Source organism: Prunus persica, chromosome G3 (genome assembly GCF_000346465.2).
Source record: "Prunus persica cultivar Lovell chromosome G3, Prunus_persica_NCBIv2, whole genome shotgun sequence".
Taxonomy (NCBI): domain Eukaryota; kingdom Viridiplantae; phylum Streptophyta; class Magnoliopsida; order Rosales; family Rosaceae; genus Prunus; species Prunus persica.
Genome location: NC_034011.1, coordinates 3399001 through 3426925, shown reverse-complemented (window position 1 = coordinate 3426925; position 27925 = coordinate 3399001). Strand labels below are relative to the sequence as shown.

Genomic DNA, 27925 nt, shown 5'->3' with positions numbered 1-27925 from the left:
CTGACTCCCCTTCACATGGTTCTGAGGTATAAGTTTGCTATTTATTCATCTATAGGCGGATTGAGGGAGGGAGGGAAGATGAAAGTACAAAAGGAAACCATTTGGAAGTTGAATCAAATAAGTAGACTAGTGTTACGATAAACATATCATCTTTGATTTCTCAATATAAATATTTGAGTTATTTAAATTGAATGGTTATATGTTAAGTATGTTCTAAGAAAGATTCTTGCTAAATACGTGGGTGCACATGTCATATGAATTTCACATTTATAAATAAATATGTGATGTGGCATTGCGCACGACTGACTGACGATAACACAAATCATGTTAAAATTAATCAAACACTCTCATCTAATAGCACAACATACCTTAAATTAAGTAACACGCATAAAAGTTGAAAAAAACGTGGAGTAAAAGACAATTCTTTAACACTTTCAATTACCAAATGTTCATACACTATGACATGACATGACTATTAATTTTGATCTCAATCAATTATTTCAATAGATTTTTTATTTTATTTTAAAGATTTTGAATCCTTATGGGATTCTATTTTCAGGTATAAAACCATATTTTGCATATCATGCAAAAGATTCAACACATGGCAACCCTAACTCTAGCTAGCTAGCTCCCACTTTCTTCGTTTTTTTTTGGAAGACAACCCTAGTGATCATACAACTTTTTGAAAGGCACCATATCAATTCGTTTTTGTTTCTGAAAATCATTTCCAACCTCCATAAAGAATGTACTATATATATATATATATAATATGTGCATGCAAATTCAATTTTATTAAAAAGAAAGAAGAAGAAGAATAAAAACAGTTCATGCTGTAGTCAACTAGTATGTCACTGTTCTTTTATGTCGAGCATGCGCAGCCTTATTAGATTCATCCTCCAAAATAAATAAATAAAAAAGCAAAAAAACAAAAACAAAAGAAATAGTTGAACAAATCATGCTGATTGGACTGTTCTTTTGTGTGCTGTATCATGTCACGTGAGAATAACATCCCTCCTGCCCCAAATGCGAAGCAAGTAGAGGACTGGAGGAGGAGGAGGAGGGGGAGTGAATAATCAGATGTTCCACTCATGCACTGCGAGTTCACGGGCGGTGTACTTGGGGGACCCCACACAAAATGATTGAGAATTTGCGGGCCCCACTACCTAGTAGATTATTGTCAACCATGAAAAAAAAATTAAAGCAAAGAGAGTTGCCCTCCATGCACCACTATACCAATTACCTCCTTTGCCAACTTACAAGAAGGTGCGAGGCACTCCCTCCTATAATTGATATCAAAAGATTGATTTGTACTTTTTAGTTATCGGACTAATGCTATTTCACTTTTTAGAACGTTAAAATAATTATATATATTTCTTTTTAATATAAGCGATAGTCTAAATTACAGGAGCAATGGGTAGGAGATTTCTCACACATATTACTTTCAAACTTAATACCACTAGTCTGCAAGTTAAGGCTCTTTTTTACTGGATTAGACCTCGTTGACAAATTTGAATCTTTATTCTCAAACAAACTATCGTTATGGTTTTGCATTCTCAGTATATAAATCTACTCCATTTAAAACCAAGCGGAATGAATATTCAAAAGGGGTGGAGTGGAACAGGGAGACAAGTGCCCCTACACAAAACTTTACATGAAAATTAAATAGTGTGTTTAAGGTCCTTAAAATGTCACATTTTTCTAACTCAATTGAGTTCCATGGTGTGTTTCCCTAATTCTAGATTTATTTATTTATTTTCTTTCAATTTGAGAGCACACACATAGTCACACCCTTCACAGTATAGGTTTTTGACTCCGCCCTTGCACAAAACGTTCAAAATAATAAGCGAAAACCCGAAATTGTTATCTTAAAATGTAGCGGAGGGATGCCGAATAAGACTATATAACGTTGGGGACTTTGTTTAATTAATTTCTTTGGTACGTAGTACCTTCAGTAGGGTTCCTAACAAGGTCAAAACATTAAATAGGCTCTTCCTTCTCTTCTTGAATATCATGTAAACATTTTTTGTGTACACTCTTGTTTACAAGAGTTTCTTTGGACGTGTGCTTCAAACACCCGTGATAAGGACCCAACGGAAGGAGACCCGAAAGTTATGCGTGGCACCGCGTTAGGGAGACTCTTGCAAAAGCGTGCCTTAAGAGAGAGAGAGAGAGAGAGAGATAGAGAGAGGAGAAGAGAGTCTTCCGTGAGTTGACAGGAGTTTGTTGTCAGAAGAGACGGCAAAATTCCCTTTGACACCTGTCATGCCCTTATTTACTCCCCTTTTATATTCACAAGTGCTATCCTGTGGGTCCCACTAGACAATCACTCACTCTCACGGGGCCAAAGATAAAAGATGTTAAGACAAAAGATAAACCCACGGCATGCACATATGGAAGTAAAATTTAGTAAATAGTGATGATACTAATTTACAAGGAGGCACAATGTAAGCTCATCTTTTAAGTTGAGTTTAAAAGACGAGTTTACATTTTGCCTCTTTGTAAATTAGTATAAAAGTCGAGTTTAAAACGCTCAGTTTGTAACAAGTGGTATCAAAGCATAGCCGATTTTCGTTTGTAGACCCTTGTGGATAAGTGGGTCAACGGCCGAAATGTAAACGGGTAGGATATGGTTGTATGCAATTTGCAAACCACGAGTTGCATAAACTTTGAAGGCTCCAGTCTCCAGTCTCCATAGGCATGCCAATCAATGAATCAAACTTTTTGTTAAATGCTGACCAATTTGACAACCCAAAATGCAATTTTCCACAAGCAATCACGTCTTCTTTCACAAATTTTCTATTACACGCCAAGTCTTCATAGTCAAGACTCTCTTGCATTGACTACTGAGTGCGAAATTAAAAGGATATTAACTTATAAGCAGGTCCTCGATTGTTAAACTTGACTAAGCCGACTCTCTAGAAGCAACATCTAAATGGTCAAACAAGCTTTCTTTTCTTTGTTTACTTGGAACATATGATTTCAATACCCTGCTTTAAGAATTTTACTTCTAGTCTAGCCATGAAGCACAGAACATTGCAGTAGTTCCCTAATAGCTTTACATCATGCAATATTAAGATGACAGTGGTAAAATGATGCCGCTAATCTTAATCGAAGGTGTAGGCATCCGGGAAAATTTAAGATGACTGCACGATTCAAAATCACTGACAAAGTTCAGTAGAATGAGTCGCAACTGAAATTTATATTGCAAAGCTAATGAAAGATCAATTCACAATTGAGGTTTAAAAAAAATATACATGTAATCTGTCTTAATCAAGAAAAGAAATGAGGCCATTTGAAAGGTGAAGCCATTTACGGCTAGAATGCTACTGGTACACGAAGTCCATCATAGCTCAGTTGTACATCAAGACCCTCTGTCTCCATCAATTTCATAAGATAATCACTCACCTTTTCATGATCCATCAGATGCATCATACCTTCATCAGTGCAGCAAGGAAAAGAAGCAATATAGTTTAATTACTAACAAAATTCCTTGGTGAACGTTATAAAAGAAACTAACAACTGATCTTGATTAAAAACGCATATTACTACAAAATTGACTGGTATATCAAAGTAGACAAATACCAGTGAACAAAGTTCTCTTCGGTTGGATTTTCCGTACTTCCTCCAAAGCCTAAAAAGAAAGTAAATAAAACTTAAAAGTTCATTGAAGATGGATCATTACAAGAAGGAATAAAATGGTATACCCTTGGAAGTCCAAAATGTGTTGCAGTAGACCGATCTGGCCGCAAAGCATCCTGAAGAAATCATTTGACATATCAGCCCAGTCAGAAAAGAAGAACTATCATGTGCTTATGAAAAATGAGAATCTATCAAACAAGCTATGAATGTGAAAGAGAGGAGAAGGCACCAGAATCAGAAGTTCACAGTTTTTCAGAAGTGGATAAGTTTCTTCAGGTATGTCACTGACGTCACTGTGAATGTAAACAATTAGCCCTATGATGAAACATTACATAAGAGATCAAAGTATAAGAATAACAATTATCAGAGACCTGTGTTTGAAGAATAGAACCATACCTAATATAACAAACATTACCAAAACGAAATCCAAGGGAACGATAACCACGACCATGCCACACAGGTAAAGGGGTAAACTGAAACATGGCATTAAAAAGAAAAAACTGGTATGAGTGCCAAGTCATACAATAGATTCATTTTAAGTCAAGTGACAAATTGACAATACCATCTACTGATATTTGGCTGTTAAATTTCTACTGATTTTTACATTAGATCAAGACATACCTTGTTTCATTCATTTTACATGCAGATATAATTCAATTCATACAAAACTATAGTTTATATATCCCAGAGGGCGCAGGTAGTAACACTAAAAGCATGTTTTAAGAAAATCTTGACCCAACACAAACCAAATGGATATTAATTCTGACCTGCAACCCTTGTACTGAAAATGGATCCTCGTGTATGATATTAAATTGCAACTCTGAGACAGCAGCACCAGCAAGGACGAAACTTGTATCCACCAAATAATAATGAGTCTTTTTCATCACCTGTAAATAACTCTCTTAGTATCATATATATGGGATAAGATAGGTAGGTTATGTGATTCTACGAACCACAAATTGATTACAAAAATTAGCAGAAAACAATACATTATTGAATTTAATGCATGAAGGAAGATGTTTGGACCTCAAAATCACGCTGGGCCACATATATAGGAATGTGGGGTTGAACATTGTTTGTCCAATCACGAAGGTCATCCAGACCTGGAGACATATAAAACGGAGAACCTCAGTATATGTACATTAAAGAGAAATTTTAAATTTTAAAAAATAAAAATAAAAGAGAGAAGGAAAGAAGAGAACCGAAAAAAAAAATAAAAAAAAATCCAAAGCATCATCATAAGTTTGTTAATTGTTTAGAGAATAGCATTAGAAAGTGTTTATGACAGAGACCTCCAATTGCATCAGCATGAGAATGAGTAATAATAACCGCATCAATTGTTCTTATCCTGACAGAAATACAACTAGTTATGACAAGGTACATACCAGACAAGAGACACATAATCATAATGGAATCTGCAGGAGCACCACCAATTTAACCATATATGCAAGTCTTTGAATACAAAGAGACCCTTATAAGAAAAGCAACTGAAGGAAAAAAAATGGATTTGCAACTTTAAAATTCCCAAAAAGGACGTTTCAACATATGTCAAAATTGATAACCAACTCTGGTGGTATGCAGAAAAACTGAAACCCAAACAGTTAAGGATGGACCCACAAAATTTATTGTGCATAATCCAGGGAAGGGTGGGAGAAATTTTACAGTACCAAAACACAACATGCTTCAAAGACCGCTAGAAACTAGCAAGTTTTAAGCCAATGTGAATAAAATCCCGTGACCATAAAAGATGTCCCCCCTCAAATGAAGAAAGGTTATTTGCCTGCCTCCCCATTTTTCTGTTAATATATGCACAAATTATAGTGTCCCACTCTTCTTATAACTCCTAGCAAACTACAATAATACCCTTCTTAAAATTCTGTATAACTTTCCTGACATAAGATAAAATAGCAGGCAAGATCTTCCAGTTAGCTAGATAATTTAGCTATAACACATGAGAGACCAATTGGTGTCTTGAAATTATGTAAATGATCGATTGAAGAAAACGAGTAGATGAGAAAATAACTAACCCATAGGAAGGAAACCATTTTAGAGCACTGTGGTAGAAAAACCTGCACAACAGAGACAGAAATGCAACTTTAGCCAACACAGTGTGGCATTTTATCATTGAGGAACAAAATCTCATTCATATTAACTGTCTTTTCTTTATATTTTCCCTTTTTGCTTCTGGAATAAGTAAGGTTGCAGTAACAAGATAAAACAACAAAGAAATAACTGAATCCATCTCTATCACTTATGGCATATTATTTAATATAAGAAGATTGCCTTGACTATAGTTATAACAATCATTAGCAGAATTATTATTTAAAGTAATTTATGCCTAAGTTCTGCTTATACATATATATAAAATAAAAAAAGCCGCCATCAAACCAACCCATATGGCTGCAAGTGAGATTCTATTTGATTGATGGATCTTTGCCCCATGGGGAGGCAGCTAGTACCACTGAGCCACAAGGCCTGCGGTACTGAATTATCCAGAAAACATGATTCTTGGATGACACACCCATGTGCCGTCTTATACTGAACTCTTACATATTCTATTATGCATTTACTACATATGAGAAGCAGATAGTTATGTGGATTATCTTCCCCGCCTACCAATGAACTCAGCAAGTTCGTTAGGTTGACAAAAGTCTTACATATTGCAAATCTTCAATTTAAACTGCCGAGTATTTTGATACATGTTACTTTCCAAGAAACCATTGCTACACAACTGCAGATTGAATATTTTAAGCCATTAACCAACCGCAGAATGGAGCTATTGCAACGCAGAGAAGTCAACAGGCATTCTAAAAAGTAACATAGATACTACATGTATGGAAACTATATATAACTTACTTTCCAGCATCAATAAGAACATTACAACTTCCAGATGGCCTAGGATAACGAACAAGGATGCTTGTATTGAGTCTCCGATTTTTATTACCTGGTTCCGCAGCTTTCGAGCAAACCTGCGAAAACCAAAAAGCATTCATTTCTTTATGAATCAGATGTGTTTTTGGTTAGAAACATAGTAGTCCATGCAAAACCTTTGGATATGCTATTTCAAACTTACTTAAGCACAGAGGTTTCATAACCATACCTCACATGTCTTTAAAGGATGTGTCAGGCAGCTCACGCGTGGAATTCCTTCACTAGTACCTGTACCTATAAATATGACTTCCGACGGTTCAGAAGGTGACTGTGAGCCAGCGCCGGTGGTTGCTGAATCTGTGATTCATTGCAAAGTCAGGAAATAACTCATCTAAAGCCACAAACTATTGCCCATAGCTCACACAATCCGCAAATGTGAGACCACAAACATTTGCCTTTATGGTACTAACAACAAAAACACCAACATTCTCTGATTCTTCGCCCATCACCGTTCAAATGAGCGCATATAAAGCCAGAAAGAGAAACCACCACCAATAATCAAAGTCACCGATTGACTCATTCAATGCATATATCACAATTGTAAAAAAAATGTTCAGTTTCAACTTTCAACTTGCAAGCACAAGCAAAAAAGTAAAATTTGGAGCCTAAATCAATGGCATAAAAGTTATTCATACGCAGAACAGATCAAAGCGAATTAAAACAATACCCAGAAATCAAAAATGAAAAATACCACAAATCAGAGGTAGATAATCAATCAAGAAAACATGGCAGAGCTTACTAGATTGAAGGTAAGCATTGAAAATTCGTCTGAAGGGAGAGAACCCATTTGCAGGACCTGTGATGGGGGAGCTACGGAATGATAGTTGGCGTTTGTAAGTAGCAAAATAGCTTAGAGAAGGAGAGGGCCGGATGGTGCCCAGACATTGAACCATTTGGCAAAAGGCCACCTGAAAGCTATAAACAAATGGAAAGAGAAAAAAAGGTCCCTTTATTTATCACTCTTGTTTTTTTTGGTCGAAATTTATCACTTTTTGGCTCCACTAAACTGGAGTTGGAGAATAAGAACTCACCGTAGATTAATCTAACGGCTGGGATTAATTATCTTGGATCAATCCTAGTCGTTGGATCTCAGTTCTCTCATCTCGTCTCTCTCACAGACTCGACTCTTCACTTCTCCTCTTTTCTGTCCCCTTCGATTCGAACCTCACCCTCGATTACCCTCTCGCCGTCGACCAACTGAGACTCAACTCTTCTGTTCTCAGTCTCTCTCTGTCTCGTCTCATTCTCTCTCTCTCTCTCTCTCTCTCTCTCTCTCTCTCTCTCTCTCTCTGTGACTGTATCTCACGTTCTCTGCTACTGCTTGCGAGTTGTAAGCCAGGGAAAAAGTGCAACTCTTGCACTGTTGTTCGTAGACCTTCCAATTAGCACAACCACTCCACAAGGCAAGGCACTAGGTACACTTTTCCTCTAGGGCTTCTTAGTTACTAATATTTTATTCAACTAAACAAGTTTAGGGATGGCTGTGATGAAATTAGTGCTGTTTATTTTGGGGATTCGTTGACATTGGGTATGAGTTGTGGTTGATGTGATTATGTATATGCTAATGTTTTTTAAATTAGTCCTTTTTATTCGAGGGGCTGCTGTAAATTTTCAATCTTCATCTTTATTTGGTGCCCAATGGACATGCGAGCTGTGAACATGATGATCTGCTTCTCTTTTTTATTTCTTATAATTGATTCATAAAGGTTATTACGTGTGAAGCTTCGTTTTCCCGATAAATTAAAATTTTTATGGAGGTAATAAACTTCAAATTTGACTGTGAATCTGTGAATATAATTTTATAAATTATAAAACATTGTTGGAAGTTCATTGTTTTCATTTCTTTAGGGTTTATAATTTGTGGGCTTGGATTTCTGTTAATGATATTTGTGTATATGACTCTGTACGGTCTTAAAGAGCCAGCCAGTTGACCTGCTGCACGAAAGGAAAGGAAAAAAGAAAGAAATGCCTCTGTATGATTGTATGCTGCTGGTGAAACCCCATGTAAGGAAGGAGGCTCTGATGGACTTGGTTGCTAGAGTAAGCAAACATGTTTACAGAAGAAATGGAGTTCTTACTAACATGAAGTCATTTGGCACTGTTCAGTTGGGCTATGGTATTAAGAAGCTTGATGGCAGATATTATCAGGTTGGTTTTTGGTTTTTTCTGCAACCTTGTAGTAAATTTGAATTGTTTGATTGACGTCGTTGTTAGTGTAACTTAGATTTCAGGCCTCTTTTTGTTGTTTGAATTGTTTCATTTTGCAATATGAGAGCAAGCAAGCCTATTGTTTTGTTTGTTGTATTGCATTTGCGGCTGTTTTCAAAATGAACTTGTTGCTATAACTTTAGATGCCACTGATGCTTCCTGCTGATAGATAATTAACATGTATTTCATACCCAGAAATTAGAAAGTACAATGTATGGCAAAATCATGGATGATACTTTCATAGGGTTTTGTCCTCTCATGGATGATACTTTCATAGGGTTTTGTCCTCTTTTCTATCTCCGTATGTTGTCTAGTTAGTATTTCTTTCTGAATACAAACCAATTCTTATCTCATTTTAACCAGATGGAATTTTATTTTAAATGAATTTGGTATATGGTATAGGGTCAACTAATGCAAATGACGATGATGGCTACACCTAACATCAACAAGGAGCTGCATTACTTGAACAAGGAAGATAGATTGCTGCGCTGGCTTTTGGTTAAACACCGAGACACGAAGTACGGACTGGAATTTCTTAGTGAAGATGATGCAAAAAGTGAAGTCAGTAGGTTTCATCCGAGCAGCATATATGATGATGATGAGGAGGAGGAGGATGAGGATGAGGACGAGGATTCTGACGATAATGAATATGATGTGGACCAAGGAGGAAATCCGACTGAAGGGTAATGTAATTCTGTCATGGATGGTCTGTTGGCATTTTCTTGAAATTCTGGATTTATGTTTGTCATAAGGTATGGAAGTAGTAGTAAGTTTTATGAAGTATGTTGGGGGAATTGGCTTATCAATGTATTAAATATCGTGAGCTTTTAGTTTTGATCTGGGTGGTGCACCCAAATTCCTTTTTTTCTTAATTGGCTAGTAGTGTACGGAACCCATTGAAGATGAACTTGATCATCTGACGTTAGAGAATCTGTCTTTGAAAACATATTTTTAAAGAATAAAAAATAAAATTGGGCAAGACTTGTTTGGGCTGTTGCTTGAGCAAACTGACGTCAGCAATCAATTTAAATACCAAAAAATTCAGAATTTTTTTTTGTATGAATACCTAGTCATGTTCTTCACTTTCTACATCAAAATTCATACAAATTTCTTTCCTCATATCTCATGTGAATAGTGGTTGTCTTTGGGTTGCCATGGCAATGGGTGGGATTACATCAAAAAAATTGCTAGGGCAGTCACTATTCATGTGAATAGTATCTGCCCTTACTTGCCCTTGCCTTTTGCCATGGCACAATGGGTGAAAATGCTCTTATATGTTTGGTTGATGGTGAGTCGTCTTAGAAATGTTTTTTTATTACTTTTTTAGTCCATGCTGGAAGTGGGTAATGGCCACATGTACGAACTTACCATAGTATCTTTGCCACATCATCAAAGTTGGTGGAGTTATGAGTGGAGATAACGGCATGGGGCAAATTGGAACACCAAACTTTGGTTAATGGGCAAGGTGGGCCACTTTGACTTCCTGTGGGTGGGGGAGGAGGGGGGCAATGTGGGATTTGACCATACTTTCAAGGGGCACTACAGTAAATAAGCCTAAATTCAAAGATAGCACATACGAAATTGCAAGAAAGTAGTGAGAGAGATAATATCCAACAGTGGGTGACCACAATCTCTTAGACTCTTGTAGTCCAAGAGATCGGGACTGTTCTTTAGATAATACTTGTGTTAGTAACGTATTCAAGTTATTCTCATGACCTCCGTTGGCTGGAAATTCTACTTTATTGAAACAATTATGCCCCAAAGCACGAGGTGGATAACCTCTTCCGAATATCTCTTGCATAAAAAGAGAGAGAGAGAAAAGAATAAAAGGGATAAGAGGTTTTGGGTAAAACATATTCAACAGATTGAACTTACATTCAATATCAAAACACACACACACACACATATATATTTATATTTATATATATATATATATATATATATATATATATAGAGTTTCCATTGAGGGATCCCTAAAATAAGCCCATTTGAGGGACACCCCTTGTAGGCCCCACTCTGGATTGTATTTCACTAATCCAAACCGTCTATTTTGTAGATACTCATTCAAAGATCATCTCTACAAAAAATCACTTGAATCCGATATCATTTGACCACTCAATTAAGTTATTGAAATTTTAGCATTTTCTTGAAGCACCGTGTTCATTGATTTTGTAAGACACAATTGGATGTCGAAAAGGTTTCCGATTTGTCTAATTTTTTGTAAGGATGATCTATGAATGAAGACCTAAAAAATAGATGGTTTGGATTATTGGGAAAAAAATTGTAGGGTACCCTAAAGGGCGTCCCTCAATAGAAGGGGACTGTATATATATGAGAATTACAATTACCCTACTTTTATTTATATGGTATGTATAGTACATTTTGTTGTTGTTGTAGTAGTAGTATACATGTCATACAGTCTCGATCTCTTGGACCACAGAAGACCAAGAGATTGTGGTCACCTATCGTTGGATATTAATTTAATGGTTCAAAAAAGTTTCTTAAAAGGAGTGCAAGAATGAGTAAATCGTTGAATTTACATCCAACGGTGAGTGACCACAAATTTCTTAAACCCTTGTAGTCCAAGAGATCAGGACTGACATGTCATAATATAATTAGAAGTTCTTGTTAACTTTACCCCATATGGTATGATATTAATCCAATGGTTCCAAAAAGTTTCTTAAAATGAGTGCAAGAGTGAGTGAACCGTTGAATTAACATCCAACGATGAGTGACCACAAATTTCTTGGACCTCTGTAGTCCAAGAGATCAGGACTCTAATTATAATATACTAATTAAACATTAATTCACATTTTGACCAATTTGTTTATAATAAAAAAAAGCCATGCTTATTGTTACAAAGTATGGAGAGGAAGGAAAGCATTGTTCTCACAAATTACGTTAGAAAGCTTAATTAAAGGATTTTTTATATATTAAATTTCAGTGTCAAAGAATGATATATGATAACAATTTTGCAATGTTAAATAAGTTCAAGACGTTTTAAATTGCTTCTTCCGATCCACTAACAAAAATTATTCATGTTACTCTCAGTGAGTGATACGAGAGTCGTTCAATGTCACTCTCAGTGAATAACATGAGAGCTATGACATGAGAGTCAATGTCACGAGAAACACTTACATGAAACAGGGGCCAATCACTGTATGCCACGAGTGATAACTTTTTCATGTAAGACGATGTGATTGGTTGAGGATAACAAAACAATATTATCCCCGTTTCATTCTGATCACTTTTTTCTTGTTCGGTCCGCTATAAATATAGCTTTGAATTAGTCGTGGTACTCAAAGAAACGTATTAAATTAACTATCTTCAAAATCTCCCGAGTATTAACAATCTTAAAGAACTCAACATTTAAGTAAAAAGCTAGTTCATTCAAAATTTACTAAAATTATTTGTAACCAAAATTGTTGAAGATTGTCTACAGAAGCTCTATTGGGCCAGCAACATAAATCTCACAACTCATATTCTCAATCCACACCAAAAATAAGCAAATGACCCACTAGTATAATGGTTTGGAGCAAATGTTTTCCGAGAAAAAATCTTGAATTCGAGTAATTTTTTATAGGAAATGCCCTCAAAAAATAAAATAATAAAAATAATAAATACATAAATGAAATAGAAAATAAAAAATAAAAGAATAAGTGCACATTAATTAAATGATGTTACAATTTCGAATCCATTATTATATGTTTGCTCTAAATTTTGTTGTAAATTTTGGGAGGCAACTACATTTTTTTTTTCTTTTTCAAAACACTAAGGAGATTGCATTTATAAATTATGCCATAAGCGCATTACAAATACAAAAGCATCAAGGACTAGAACACTTTTGAGCTTGATAACTGCTATTTTATATTCTTGCTATGTTTCTTTTTAATGAATCTTCAAGCTTTCTTCGTAGGAAATGCTTATTCAAACGTAAATTAATTAGCTAATTTACCAAGTAATTCCAACTTCTTTATATATTTTAAAACCTAAATTAATTAGGAATAGCATTCTACATAACAAATGAATTCTAGTAAAAGAAATGAAGTTCAAATCTAATATAACAACTTCCATAAATAATACTTCCACCTCCCTTTCTATAACTATGATCTCACAGTTCACTTATTGAAGTATCAATGCACTTCATACAATCTACATTAGAAAGGTCCCCAGTACATTCAAGCATACCATGAAGAAATTTGTTGTTTGATACTTTTAGCCTCCCATGAGCTTGCAATGATCTATGAACAACTTCATAAAACAATTCGGTAAACAACTCATTAAACTTATTCTAAAATAATACGGGATCATTAACGGATACAAGACTTCTCCCATAAATTATGTTATTTGTGTCAATTATACAAAAAATAAAAAATAAAAAATAAAATTGCTTCTGAGTATTTGAAGAGGCATCCAACCATCCAAATTATAGCTCCTCGATTGTAAGGCCAATGCTTGTGAAGCTTTAGGCATGTTGTACTTAGAAATGTTTTGCATGATATGTAGCTTTTGTCTCTCCCACTAGAATTCCAACATTGCGTTAGTTCATATACATAATTTCCTTATGTTACGGATTTAGATGTGAGAGATTCAATATCCTGCATTTAGAATTTCTTTATATAATACTTTTGTTAATAATGTATTCAAGTTATTTTCATAATTCTTATTGGCTATAAATTGTACCGGATTGAAACAATTATGCTCCAAAACACGAGGTGCAAAAGCACCAGAAACCTCTTGAAGAAAAAGAGAGAAAAATAGAACACTTAAAAGGATTAATGGTTTTGAGTGAAACATGTTCAATATATTGAAATGTAATTCTATATTATTATTTGTAATATAATATATATGACAATCACAATTATCCTGCTTCTATTTATATGATATTTATGATTATTTTTTTAAATAAAAAAGCGATAGAATTTTATTAGATTAATAGGAATAAAAGTATAAAAGACACATCCTATAAAGGAAGCCATCCCAATAACAATATGGCATACATGAATACTTATGGTATGCTTAGTTGTTGTAATATAATTTTAAACTCGTATTATCTTTACCCAATTATAACCTAGTATGTCAATCTTAATACTGAAATAAATGAAACTAAATTTAGCACTTTCTTGTTAATTCAAATGTATATAATTTCTAAAATATACTGAAGTTTTGGGAGGAGAATGGGGCGTGCTAATTTTGTTTGAAGGATGTGTTTGTTTAAAAGAATTGTATAGGCTATTGGTTCAAGAAGTTTGCCCCCTTGGTAGCTTGGGGGTTTACCAATTTTTCTCACAATTCAATAAAATGGCACATTCCATTAAAAAAAAAGAAAAAAAAAAAGAAGAAGCTCAATTTAGTACTGTAGAGTTAGGGTGGACTTGAGAATCGGATTAAATGTCCCATCTTGTTGGAATAATGTCTTATCATGGGCTATGCTTTCAATCTCATCATGTAAGATGCTTGTTATCCATGATATGAGAGGCAATAGGTCCTATCAAAGTTGTTCGTTTTATAAGGGAAGTTTTCTTCTTTTGTATCATCTGTTTCTATGCAGAAATTATCTTGGAGGCCCATTTCTTTACTTTTGGATAGGAATTATGAAAGGAATACTAGACTCAGAGGGGTCGTTTGGCACAGCGGACTGTCATGGACTGGATTAAATCCTGGGACTGTCTCGGATTAGCTAGGATTGGCCTAAGCTGGATTAAGTACTGACCTACGTTTGGTGCTGCGTCGGACTAAGAAGCTGGATTGTAAAAATAGTGAAGACCTATGTTTGGTGCTGTGTCGTCGGATTAAAAATAATTATTGTAATATTTAAATTTAAAACAATAATTTTACATAAAAAAGACAACAAAAATTCTGAATTTTTTTAAAATCTAAAATTATCTTAAACAAAAAAACTCATTAGATGCAGACCCAACTCAACCTCCCCATTCTTTTTACTTTCTTTTTATATTTTTTTTTCCTCTCTATTTTTTGTTTTGTTTAAAATAATTAGGTTCATTGCATTGGAAGACAGATAGAAAAAACAAAGGTTTTGCTTCTTATGGATCAAATCATCAATGCCAGCTGCGATTCCCCTACCCCACTGAAGCCATCTTCTCTTGCTCCCTAGGATTAATAGATTCATTCTTGCCTCTCTCTCTCTCCCCCATCATAACCCACTTCCAGATCCCCTTTTTCCCCAGTTCTCATTCTCCCCTTTTGACTCTCTTTTTTTTTTTTTTTTTTAAATTCAATCAAGAAAGCTTCAAACATTGGCTTTAGCAAATGTGTTCTCCCAAGCATGCCGCACATCCTCTTCGATCTTGGCAAGCCAGTGATCTGGGTTTGTTTGGTTGCAGAAATTAGATAACCTCATGAGGAATCATAGCAGATAGAAAGGGCTTTCTGGGTCAACTGATTGGGTGTTCAATTGGGTGTTGTTGTTGCTGTCGATAGGGTTGGTGGTGGTGATAGTGAGGTTGGGCGATGATAGTGCGAAGGTTTAGTTCTGCGATGGTTTAGTTCGAACTCCCGAGTTCAATATAGCGTGGGTGTTATATTGCGAGCTGCTTTTCAAGCTCGCTAAATTGGAGCAACGAGTGAGGGAGATTTTTCACTGTTGGACTATATAATCTCATTTAAGTTAGTCCCTTATCTTAACAAACATGGGTTTCAAGTACTATTTAAGATAGTCCAATCCAGTGAAGCCTACCAAACACACCCAGAGAGTCCTCAAATGTATTGTATAATGAACTGAGTTCATGTCTCATGTTTGATGAAATTAGCAATTACAAAACAGGGGATGTTAGCAACTTTCTCTCTAATCTATTTCTTTGGATCTTCTCCCTTTTCTTGATGGCATGTGTCATTTGTTTCTCAGTTAAAACAATGTCATTAATTACAAAAAATATATTAATTATATTTCCATATATGTTCTTAGTAAAAATTAAACGTTTGTACAGGTTTTGACTCTCTCTCTCTGTGTTACTATGAGAATTTTTTTTGGGGTGTGTGGATTGGGGTTACAGTGGGTGGGGATTGGGAAGAAGGTTGATGAGGGGGCGAGGTAGAAGATCAGGGAGAGAGATAAGATTAGTTTTTTATTATTTTTTTAAAAAAATTGGACTTAACCATGTTTAAGGCATAAGGGTAAACTTGGAAACAAAAGCTAGGTTGTCTTATGTATTAACAACATTGATTTAAGTGTAACAAAAATGATACATGTCACGAGAGAAAGAGAGAAGGTCCAAAAAAGAATGTTAGAGAAAAAGTTACAAGTATTTCCCTTATAAAACTGAATTGTTAAATTAGACAATCACACAATATATTATAGAGAACCAGTTCTATCACGTTTGAGACTCAATACGATTGACTAACCCAAAATCTTCCAAGAGTTGAACTTTTACTTTTAAGCCTTATACTAAAGTGCTATAGATTTTTCCAACGCGTTTCTAACATAGGATTTTAGGGTATCACGTTCATGTATATTACCATAATATAATAATGGTTACTTAGAACAAATAAAGAAGTCACTTAAGGCACACACAATGAAGCATACATTTAGGGACTGAATATTCTGGGAAAATCTGCCAAGCTTCTTAGTTTTAATTACCAAAGAGCAGCATATTGAGAGAGAGAGAGAGAGAGAGAGAGAGAGAGAGAGAGAGGTATACAACAAGTAGAACATGTTGGATTAAACTAATGATTCAATTTGGCATGGTAACATGGTTGATAGTTGCCAGCTCAGATCAAATTTTTTTTATTGCCAAAAAAAGGAAAAAGAGAAGTATTAAGAATGCACGTCATAATCTTAGCAAATATTTTTGCTCACAACTTTAACTCAAAGTGTACTATTACTACATTTCTCAACATTTGATATGTGTCCATAGGCACAATCATAGTTAATTATTTACTTTGTATTTGTATACCCATGATTATACTCATGGACACATATCAAATATTAAAAAGAATAATAATAATACACATTCAGTTAAAGTTGTGAACAAAAATACTATCATAATCTTCTAGTCTTATAGTATTATTTGTCTGCTAAAAAAAATCATCTTCTTTTTTACATGTATGGAATTGTATGTAGAATTAAATGCAGCCCTTGACTTTTCTTATTCAAATACCATATGCCAGCTTAATTTCCTGGATCCTGCTCTCTCATAATTAAAATAATAATAATAATAATAATAATAATAATAAAAAACTATTATAAACTTAAAATATACGTTTTGTTGAACATCTTGTGAACCATCATGTTGCAATGACTTTTTATTCTTTATCATCACCTCTAAATCTAACCATCCAACCATTCATTATTATCCTTGACTCCACCCAAAAAAAAAATAAAAAATCCAAGACTTTCTTGACAACAACTACCACATGGGCAAGGATGCTCCTATAAATACCCAGCAGAGTGTTGCCTTATTTTGTCACTCCTGCAAAGCCATCATGGCCATCTCCTCTTTCTATCTCTACTGTTTTCTCTCTCTTTGGCTAGGCCAGGCTCTTCTGCTTCAAGCTTCTCACCATGTTTACAGAAACCTTCAAACTTCCCTAGTAGCTGACTCACACCACCAAGTTAAAGAACCCTACAGAACTGGTTACCATTTCCAGCCTCCCAAGAATTGGATCAATGGTATATATATCTTCACCTACAAATTCTCTTCATTTCTGGTTTTTTTTTTTCTTTTCGTTCTTTTCATTTTTCATTTTGTTCTTTCACTTGTCTTAGTCTATATTGTTTATAGCTCTAACATTTGTTTTTTTGCTTCTTGTTTTTGACATTTGACTTGTTCTGATTGTGGAATGGACAAATGGACTTGTTTGGTTGCTCAGATCCTAATGGTTAGTTTTCTCTCTCTCTCTCTCTCTCTCTCTCTCTCTCTCTCTATTACATTTTCTGGGTTTGGTTCATTTTCTATGAAACTATATATGTGATGCATTTGATTTGAATGAATATCATAGCAAGTCAACCAGTCATGGTTTGTGGCTTTATATTCTTGCTCTTTTTATTTTTAGTCACACTTTCTATATTCCTATTTTGGTTTGGGCTTTTCGGGTACTCTCTAATCTCAATCTGCTAATGCCTCTTTTCAGGGCCATTGATTTTCAAGGGAATTTACCATCTATTCTATCAATACAACCCCGAAGGTGTAGTTTGGGGGAACATTGTGTGGGCCCACTCCACATCAACTGATCTTGTTAACTGGACCCCACATGATGCCGCCATCTACCCATCGCAGCCGTCGGATATCAACGGCTGCTGGTCGGGATCCGCCACTATCCTCCCTGGGGGCAAACCGGTCATTTTATACACCGGAATAAACCCCCAAAACGAACAAGTCCAGAACCTGGCCTATCCCAAGAACCTCTCAGACCCATACCTTAGGGAGTGGACCAAGGTCCCCCAAAATCCACTAATGGCACCCACCCAAGCCAACCAAATCAATGCAAGCTCATTTAGGGACCCAACCACTGCTTGGCTAGGCCCAGATAAGAGATGGAGGGTGATCATTGGAAGCAAGAGGGACCAAACGGGGTTTGCAATCCTGTACAGGAGCAAAGATTTCCTTAACTGGGTTAAGGCCAAACACCCACTTCACTCAGCAAAGAAAACTGGAATGTGGGAGTGTCCAGATTTTTACCCAGTCTCAATTAAGGGGCAAAATGGTCTTCACACATCAGAAAATGGTCCAGATGTGAAGCATGTGCTCAAGGCTAGCTTGGACAACACTAAGCGAGAGTACTATACAATAGGGACATATAACATTCACAAGGATATCTATATCCCGGATAAGGGCTCAGTGGAGAGTGACGCAGGCTTGAGATATGATTATGGGAAGTTTTATGCTTCAAAAACTTTCTTCGACAGTTCTAAGAACCGTAGGATATTGTGGGGTTGGATTAATGAATCTTCAAGCGTGGAGGATGATACCAAGAAGGGATGGTCTGGAATTCAGGTATAAAATAAACAGATAGCTATATACATGAAAAGAAGTTGTGGATTTGAATTAACTCTTTTCTGCACGTAACGTAAGTTTAACAAGAAAACATTACTCGCTACACGTATAACTATTTTGATGAAGTTTCTAACACTTATAAATTGGTCAAGGGACTAGACCTACCAACTACCCACTTGGGTCATCACAATCAATGCCTATTTGAATAGTCTTCAATTAGCTGGCTCTTGAACTTGTGAACTAAGCCATGTAGTATTTGCATTGACTTTTGCAGGCAATTCCAAGGAAAATCTGGCTTGATAAATCGGGAAAACAATTGGTACAATGGCCAGTAGCTGAAATAGAAAAGCTGCGTGAAAAGGAGGTCAAGTTGCCAAGCAGTGCGCTTAAGGGAGGATCAGTGCATGAAGTACTTGGTGTCACAGCAGCACAGGTGGGTACTTTTTCCTTTTTAATTTTTTATATAGATTTTGTAATGTCACTTTGCGACGTTTTTATACTAAAAAGCACTTATAAAAATAAATTTGGTATTATTTGCTTTTGTTTTACAGGCAGATGTAGATATTACTTTTGAAATAAGTGATTTTAAGAAAGCAGAAGTTCTAGACCCAAGTTGGACAGACCCACAACTTTTGTGTAGCCAAAAGGGTGCATCAGTTAAAGGAGGTTTAGGGCCATTTGGGTTACTAGTTTTGGCTTCAAAGGGCTTGAAAGAATACACAGCAGTATTCTACAGAATATTCAAAGGTCACAACAACAAATATGTGGTGCTCCTCTGCAGTGACCAAAGCAGGTCTCTCTCTCTCTCTCTCTCTCTCTCTCTCTCTCTCTCTCCATCTAACAAAACTTCAAATTGTTAGCTCTTTTTTTTATGTTTGTTTTATTGTTTGGTTGGTAGGTCTTCCTTAAATCAGGATAATGATAAGACCACTTATGGGGCTTTTCTAAAGGTGGATCCTCTGCATGAGAAGCTCTCACTAAGAAGCTTGGTAAGTTGCTGTGAACCAATCAAATAGGGTTTTTAAAAATCAATTCATGCTATTCTTCTTTGTTGAAAAGTCAGTGTTTCTATATGATCATCATGAGCTCCTCCACACATTGGATTCATGAGAGAGTTTAAAAAGTCTTGCCCACCAGAAATTTCCATCAAACCTTGAGAATCTATCTGTATTGATTTTCCTTGAAACTTTCATACGCAAACTGACCCCACCTTCACGCTTTTTCATTGACCATATTATATATGTTTGATTTTCAAATCAAATATGGCTGAAATTAAATAAAAAGCACAACTCTAAAATTATACAAAGCAACTTCTAACATAGCTAAGATTTTGACAGTAAATGATGTGTTTGAGCTTTAAAAAGATGCCTATTGCACCATTTAAGTGCTAGGACCACCTTAGACTAGATTCTTTTCCATTAATCAAAATAGTTTAATAATTATAATAGAGAAATGCTACGGTTAGTTGTGTCATTCGTGAATGTGTAACTAACTTATGTTATGATTATTGATATATGTGAATCTCATTGTGAGACTCACGTGACCCTACAATTAGAAATCGCACTCTTTAATAATTTTGATAGAGAAATGCTACAGTTAGTTGTGTCATTCGTGAATGTGTAACTAATTTATATTATGACTATTGATGTATGTGAATCTCACTGTGAGACTCACGTGAACCTACAATTAGAAATTGCACTCTTTATAAGCGAACACTCTTCATTCCATATACCACGAAACCAACTTTATGCCATGGTTCCTACTCAACAATGTGCATGCCTATACTTTTTCAGTTCATCCTTTTTCTTTTACCCATTTCAGGATAATAAAATTTTTTGTCCTAATGCATTTGAAATTTTTGCATCTTCTGCAGATAGATCACTCCATAGTGGAGAGCTTTGCCGGACAAGGGAAGGCGTGCATCACAGCTAGAGTTTATCCCACATTGGCCATTGATGTTGATGCCCACTTGTATGCCTTCAATTATGGAACCGAGGATGTAAAAATCACAGGGAGTGCATGGAGCTTGAAAACAGCAGAAATCAATTGAATTAATTATATATATATATATATATACATCTAGTGGAGAGGACCCTTGGGAGAAGGAGAAGAAAAGCTTGGAAATATTATTCATTCTTATGATCTTGGTTCCACATAATTGAGATTAATAACTATTAAAACTATTTTTCAATCGAGATTGCTGCAAGTTTCCCACTAGCTTTCAATTGTTTACTACAACCTAGAAGATTATAAGAATTATAGCATATAGCACTCTTGGTTAAATTATTGAATGACTGATTTTAACATGACATATTATACAAAAATTCTTATAAAGCGGAGAGAAAAACTCAAAACTAACTACTTGCCATTTTCTAATTAGTTATTATAAATTTTAACAGACTAAGAAGAACCAATTAGAAAATGACAAGTGGCTGGCTAGTGTTGGGTTTTTTTCTCCAAATAAACTCTATGAGTTTTGGTATAATATGTCATGCTAAAATGGGGTTTTGAATAAAAATCTCTAAATTATTCTGATTTGAATTTTTTTTTTTTTTTTTTAAAACAAGAGATGATCTATAAATTGATAGTTCATACTATTAGATCACACTGTAAATAGAGCTCAACAATTGGATAGTTTTTCTTTTTCTTTAAAATTACTCTTCTTCAAAGTGCTTTAGTATATATGATCATCAAGGGCCACAAAGAGCCAGTTTGTGGTGGCCTTTCCCTCTTCTTTGTAGTTGATTGAACTGAAAATTTTAATCAGAATAATCACAGCTTCCCTCTTCTTTGTTGTTGTTTATATTTTCCTTGGGTTAAGAACAATCACAATCTACATGCTGTAACTTTTATCCTCTCACTTAGTCTCCATTAGCTAGACCAGCCACAGCTTGGTTTCTCTTATATATGTGCCCAAATAAAACTACACTATCCTTTCGTTTCTCAATGTTCCTCAAAACCACGAAAAATCCTTCCCTACCTCGGAGCTAATATCTCCCTTTCTTTGTTAAATCATGAAGAGAGAGATAAGAAGAAGAGACATTAGCACTGGGGCAGGGAAGTTTCTCTCCAGAAGCACCATAAGACCAAGGTGCTGTTGAGCTAGTCTCATCCCAACCTCCCAAAGAATTGGATCAATGGTATATCTACACCCTTTTTTTTTTTTTCTTTTTTTTCTTTTTTTGGAATTCACACATCTTGATTTAACTTGCTATTGCTAATTATCGACTCTTCACATTTTGTCTCCGGTTTCTTGGTTTTCTAGTTTGACGTGAATCTCCTGGTGGTCGTGAATTGGACAAATAGATCCTAATGGTCAGTTATTTTGTGGGCTTGCTATGATTTTAGGATGATTTTTGCTCATCTTTGTAATAACTGTTATGAATGTATCAAGATCTATCTCCAGTTGCCCAACAATCCAAAACTTGGGTAAGCCTACACCCATCTCTGATTCATTCAGTTCGTTGGGCCAATAGCACTGGAATCTGAGAGTTTTAGGGTTTTGATCCCGTGTGAATTTGACACATCGACAAATGGGTTTGATGTTAGAGCAGCTCCAGCGAGGGAGCCCAGTCCGAGGCGAGGGCAGGAAAAAAAAAAAAAATCGCTCCAGCGTACAGCCCAGGCCCGGGGGTGGTGTGGGACCCACCAACTCGGGCCAGCCCGAAGGCGAGACCAGCCCGAGGTCCAACTCGCGTGTTGCTGACGTCAGCCTCGCGTCACGCTGACGTCAGCGCGCCAGGTCCAAGGTACGCTGCCACGTGTCGCCTCCCCAGCCTTCCGATCTGCTTCTCCAAATTAATCCAACGGCTGAGGCTTTTTTGGGCAATAAAAATATGAAAAAAAATCGTAAATTTTTTTAAAAAATTCTAAAAAATTCTGATATTTTTTTTCTATAAATACCTATCAATACCCTTCACTTTCAACACCAATCCTCATACATTTCATTATACTTCTATTATTATTCACTCTTTACTCAACATTTTCCTCTATACCTTATTTCCATTTTCAACATTTAAGTAAATGTCTTTGTCCTTTTACTTTAATTTATTTTTATATTACTCCATTTACTTAAGTTTACAATGTAAATAAGGAAGTACCCCCCATTTGGATTCAAATAAAAATACTAGAAAATCAAATTCCCACCAAATCAAAATATGAAAAATCGGTTTTAGTGCAAAATACGATTTAGGCTAAAAATGATGGCTCATTAAGTCAATATATACTTCATATTAAAATCCCATAAAATCAAGTTTTCTTATTTGATGTGTAAGGAATAAAAGCCGCCAAAAATTATCTTGAGAAAATAATTATTCCGAAAAACCATTTTTCATACTTAGCCAATATTGCACCTCCGCTAAAAAAATTATGGGTCCGCCCGTGTCTATAAATACCAACCAATACTCTTCACTTTTAACACCAAATCCTAATTTTTTTTTTAAATGAATACCAACCAATACAACTAATAAAATAAAATCTTATCCGATATGAATAGTATTGACACGTAGGAACCCAAAAATCTTATCCGAAAATATTATCCAAATTAATTATTTAAGTAAAAAAAAGTTGTGAAAAAACAAAAAAATGAATAGTAATTACCCTTAGCCATGGCAATGGGTGGAAACTCAAAATACTATTTGCAATGGCAACCACTATTCACGTGAATAGTGGCTGCCCTAGCTCCCCCCTTGCCATGGCTAAGGGCAAATGGGTGGAGTTGCTCTTAAGCATGTCCTGAAAGCCAGCTTAGATGGTACTAAACAAGAGCAAGGGATCACTGGGGGGTGATGCAGGGTTGAGATATGACTGGGAATTTTATGCAACTTCATGGTGACCCACAAGGATGCAAAAGGGTGGCCGTTAATACATACCACGTGAGAAATGTGATTAGTAATATGGTCAGGAAATGTAAGAAATGTGCTCATCAGAGTGACAGGATGCTAAAAGCATGTTGCATTTGCTATATTTAATAAACAAACAATGAAAAAGAAATGTGTCAATAAATATACTTAGGGTTTCATAGGACATAGACAGCACTGGCCAACCTAAACATCCAACAGAAGCAATAAAACCCAAAGCACCAGGTGGGCAACGATTTTCCCTAAACAATACCAAGGAATATCAAACACTCAACTTTCAAGAAGCAGAAGCCACCCACGCAAGCCCTTCTATTCATAACTGTCACTATTGTTGCTTGCACTCGGGAGGGCGCTCCCCTTGCTGACCTTCCGCACCTTGTGCCCTACCACTTTTCTGCAATTGAACACGGTAATTCAGGAAATAAGTCATTAACCCTGAGTGAGGGTTGCTGAAAATCTTAAAATTACAACAACAAAAAAACAAAAAAAAACATACAACTGTTAAATCATCACACCTTAGATCCAGCAGATGGCTGCAAAATCCAATAAAAATGGATATATTAGCAGGCTTGACAACTTAAAACTTAATACAACATTCTAATATCATAATGAATGAAAACTGCAGATTGTATATGTTATGTCCTATCTATACATTTTGATTTATATATACCTTTTTCCTGCCCTTATCTTCCTCTTCCTCATCATCATCGTCATCGTCATCATCGTCCTCACCATCTTCCTCTTCTTCCTCATCATCATCATCATCATTCTCATCAACGTCATCATCATCGTCATCTTCTAAATCTTCAAACTCATCCCCTTGAACAGCCTCTCCAGTGAACCATGATACTGCGTGAGGAATGATTTTGTCTCGAATTGTTGAACTATACATAACACCAGTACCATGTCAATAGAATACCAATACAAAACATAAGATAGGTAGGATGCCATACAGCTTCCCATGCATGAGTACTTGGATGTGTCAATACAAAGCCATTATTTACTTCTTGTGCATGACAATTTGTTTATGTAGAATGTGATGTACACAATATGTTATGTAATCCTTCTTCAAGCATCCTGAGTACATTGTCAATTTCCATCTCTTTCTAATGTTACAATTCCAGCTCTTTGAACTGCTTTTTTAATTTACAAGACTCATCCCAACTAACTGATCAGACTTCAACAAATTCACAACAAATCCAATCTATAATACAAAATTGTTGTTTTGCCAACATCTACTGCCTTGCCAAATGTCAGAGAAACTACACAGTATGCATTAAAGAAGAAAAAATATCATTAACGTACCCAATATCATAATCCTGCTCCATCTGGCTTTGGAGTTCTTCAGCCTGTCACCATAAAGTGTACACATCAGAGTTTAAAATAATTTGCTTATATCATCATTAACCAGTTCAATAGCCTCGATATCATGAATGAAACCAAACTTACAGTATCATCATCGATATCATCATCGTCATCAGGGACCTGAGGAGGGCTAAAGAAGTTGAAGAAGCTTGGACAATCTTCAGTTTTGGTCATGGGCTTCGCATTCTTTGATCCCTTTCTTGGCTTCTTCTTGAGAAGCTTCTGTGTCAAGCTTTTCCCCGGATACCATTCAATCTCAGTCCTACAAGGTAATCCAACTTAAGAATTAGAGGAAAAAAAGGGGAAAAAATTCAGTAAAACAACAGATATGAAAATTACCCAATCGCCTTTTCTAAAATAGGCTCATTGTCCTCATCAATCATGTGATATATTTTTGACAGGACAGAATTTTTGAAATACGGATTAGGATCAAAGAAGAACTCCAGCTTGAATCCTTTTGGCTTGTCTATCCTACACCACTTGATATCCTTGAGATACTTGAGTGCACCTTCATCACGCTCTGTAATCTATTCCAGGAAACAGCTTATTATATTTCCACAATCAATTCAAGGAATGAGCACAGTAAATGGCTAATAAAATCACCCACCTCCTCAGAAAGTACTTCATTAGTCTTCATTGCGGTGAGCCAAAAGTCAGGCACTCCTTTCTCTACATCAAAAGGAATAATCCAACATCAAACTCAAGGATAGTGCATGAAATCATTAAAGATTTGAATTTTGAGAGGTACCTTCAGTGGCCTTATCTCCTTCTTGGTCTGGTGCATCTTCATTTTTCACTCCTTCGACTTCAGTTACACCATTAACAATGTCATATCTCTGCAATCAACCGTCACATTAACCAGAAAGGCACATACATCATCCTTGGATATAGCAGCACGTTTAAAGCCAATTCACAAAACTCAACTTCAGATGAATTTTAAACACGAAAATTTCTAAACTGTAAGACAGCATAACATCAAAGTAATAAGAACTAAATGCCTATTGGGACACTGCATACCTTTGTGTAGAGAGGTTCATAAAGCTTCTGGTATTTTGCTTCCAATGCAGCTTTCTCCTCAAAATATTTCTCTTCCAGCTCATCATGTTGGCCCTGCAAGATATGGACGTATATGGGGTACTCAGGAGCTCTATGATTGAGCACAAATTTATTTCTACTGACCCTATTGTTTATTCTCAATCTTAGGTTATACTCATCCATAAAATTAGGATTTGGTACAAAAAGTTCAGAATAACACTTATGTAATGAAATTTGAAGGCAGACAAACCTGTATCTCTCTCAAAACCTCAACACGCTTCCTGACCGAAGGTGGCAAAGTTTCCAATATGTCAGTATGCTGTCCAGCCAAGCTCTGAAGCTTATTCTGCAAACAACACCAACAATAAGTAACTTAAAAAGAGTTACCAATAAGAAAATAGGACCCTGGCAGACCACACCAATAAGTGATTAAAATTTTTTTAGTAGAACTGAGGAAAGAAAAACTTGATCTTTTGGATTACTTTTGCTCGCTTGAACATAATTCAATTCATTTATATAAAAACTTTAAATTTACTATCCAAACCTACTGGAAGTCTTAAAAGAAAATAAAAAAACTTGTTTTTATTTCCACTACCAAACTTGAATTTTAACCATACGATGATCATCATAAGAACCACAAGAAACAGCAACCACATATCTTTCTTGCTATTGAAAAAATTACAACATGGCAAAAGAACCTCACCTTAAGAGCATTAACAAGACCAGCACGATCCTCTGCACTAAGAGCTATACACAAAAGCCAAACAAAGAGTTCAAATTCAAAGTACAGCAATAACAAAATGCCAATAAAATTCTCAAGTTCAACACACAAAGGCCTTAAAAATAGTTCCACAGCCAAATTCCAATTGCAAAATGACATAAAGAAACCAAAATTAAGCTTCAGGGTTTTTGCTTTCACGCAACAGAATTCAAATATTTCCCCTTACACATACAATACGGTTTAAAATGTGAGATAAGGTATTACCGGCGGCAGCGGCGGGGAGGGAGGAGCCGAGGTCGGACATGTCGAAGGTATCTTTGTTGCTGCTCATTTTGAAAACCTGTTTGGGAAGCGAGAAAATACAAAACCCTAGGGAAAGAAAGAGAGGGAAAGTGGAGAGAAAAAGGGAGGGAGATTGAGAAGCGAGTCTTTCTCTCAGTCTCTCGTCTCGTGGCTAAACCTAGGAGAAGTTGTTTTATACTGTGGGGGTGGGGCCCGTCGGCTCCACGAACCAATTGGGTGAGTTTGAAAAAGCCACTGACAAGTCACAGCGACTGACAAACTCTCTCTTGAGGCTTTAGTTTGTACTCAAAACATGAAACCACCTCCGCCAATTTGGTGTTTATCTGTTAATCAGTGTGTGTGGAACATGAAGGGGAAGAGCCAAATTTATAATGGTGGAGAGGCTTAGAATCCAAATCAGTGTGAAATTCTTTTGTGCAGTGGTAAACACTACGTGGCATATCGATGTTGTGTTACAAAAACCTACACAATTTTGTGCAATGATAACACTACACGTGGCATATCGATATTGTGTTACAAAAACCTACCAATTTTGTGGCATATCGATTTTGTGTTACAAAAACCTACCCAATTTTGCACATTGATAACACCATGTACATGGCATACCGATGTTGTGTTTTACAAAATCTACCCAATTTTGTGCATTGATAACATTACATGGCATACCGAATCACCGATGTTGCGTTACAAAAACCTACACATGTAACCCAATTTTGTGTAGTAGTAACACTACGTGGCGTACCGATGTCATGCTACAAGAACCTACCCAATTGTAATGCATACAATCATTAATATATGTCCGTAAGTTGAATACATGGAGATTCGATTCTATTACATTTTAGAGCGTGAGTGGATTCGGAGCATCACGTGACATGTCAGCGTAGTGCCAATGTCACACAACAATTTTTCCA

The 27925-nt window shown here is 35.8% G+C and overlaps 4 protein-coding genes across 7 annotated transcripts; 2 read left to right on the top strand and 2 right to left on the bottom strand.

The window, feature by feature from the left end:
- On the bottom strand, positions 3171-7876 carry LOC18781821 (putative hydrolase C777.06c). 2 transcript variants are annotated; one of them, XM_007217678.2, is made up of 13 exons: positions 7602-7876; positions 7310-7485; positions 6740-6867; positions 6496-6608; positions 5667-5708; positions 4932-4987; positions 4666-4742; positions 4407-4526; positions 4036-4112; positions 3869-3932; positions 3705-3755; positions 3583-3631; positions 3171-3434 (listed from the first exon to the last, which is right to left on the bottom strand). In XM_007217678.2, the coding sequence occupies exons 2-13, from the start codon at positions 7461-7463 to the stop codon at positions 3316-3318; spliced, it is 1050 nt and encodes a 349-aa protein (XP_007217740.1). In that variant the 5' UTR covers positions 7464-7485; positions 7602-7876; the 3' UTR covers positions 3171-3315. The 2 variants fall into 2 exon arrangements, with proteins under 2 accessions (XP_007217740.1, XP_020415829.1); XM_020560240.1 differs by lacking the exon at positions 7602-7876 and having other exon boundaries at positions 7367-7573.
- Positions 7722-9708, top strand: LOC18782013. 2 transcript variants are annotated; one of them, XM_007215042.2, is made up of 3 exons: positions 7722-7985; positions 8488-8718; positions 9181-9708. In XM_007215042.2, exons 2-3 carry the CDS (start codon positions 8536-8538, stop codon positions 9463-9465), a joined length of 468 nt encoding a protein of 155 aa, XP_007215104.1. In that variant the 5' UTR covers positions 7722-7985; positions 8488-8535; the 3' UTR covers positions 9466-9708. The 2 variants fall into 2 exon arrangements, with proteins under 2 accessions (XP_007215104.1, XP_020415830.1); XM_020560241.1 differs by having other exon boundaries at positions 7723-7985; positions 8480-8718.
- On the top strand, positions 17076-20948 carry LOC18782201 (beta-fructofuranosidase, cell wall isozyme). Its single transcript, XM_020560807.1, has 7 exons — positions 17076-17407; positions 17608-17616; positions 17869-18731; positions 19006-19164; positions 19283-19524; positions 19630-19720; positions 20605-20948. The coding sequence occupies exons 1-7, from the start codon at positions 17152-17154 to the stop codon at positions 20779-20781; spliced, it is 1797 nt and encodes a 598-aa protein (XP_020416396.1). The 5' UTR covers positions 17076-17151; the 3' UTR covers positions 20782-20948.
- LOC18782323 (nucleosome assembly protein 1;4) lies at positions 23662-27354 on the bottom strand. 2 transcript variants are annotated; one of them, XM_020560633.1, is made up of 12 exons: positions 26976-27354; positions 26694-26737; positions 26241-26336; positions 25973-26065; positions 25704-25791; positions 25563-25624; positions 25295-25482; positions 25040-25217; positions 24896-24939; positions 24261-24474; positions 24087-24123; positions 23662-23984 (listed from the first exon to the last, which is right to left on the bottom strand). In XM_020560633.1, the coding sequence occupies exons 1-11, from the start codon at positions 27040-27042 to the stop codon at positions 24100-24102; spliced, it is 1098 nt and encodes a 365-aa protein (XP_020416222.1). In that variant the 5' UTR covers positions 27043-27354; the 3' UTR covers positions 23662-23984; positions 24087-24099. The 2 variants fall into 2 exon arrangements, with proteins under 2 accessions (XP_020416222.1, XP_007215512.1); XM_007215450.2 differs by having other exon boundaries at positions 24106-24123.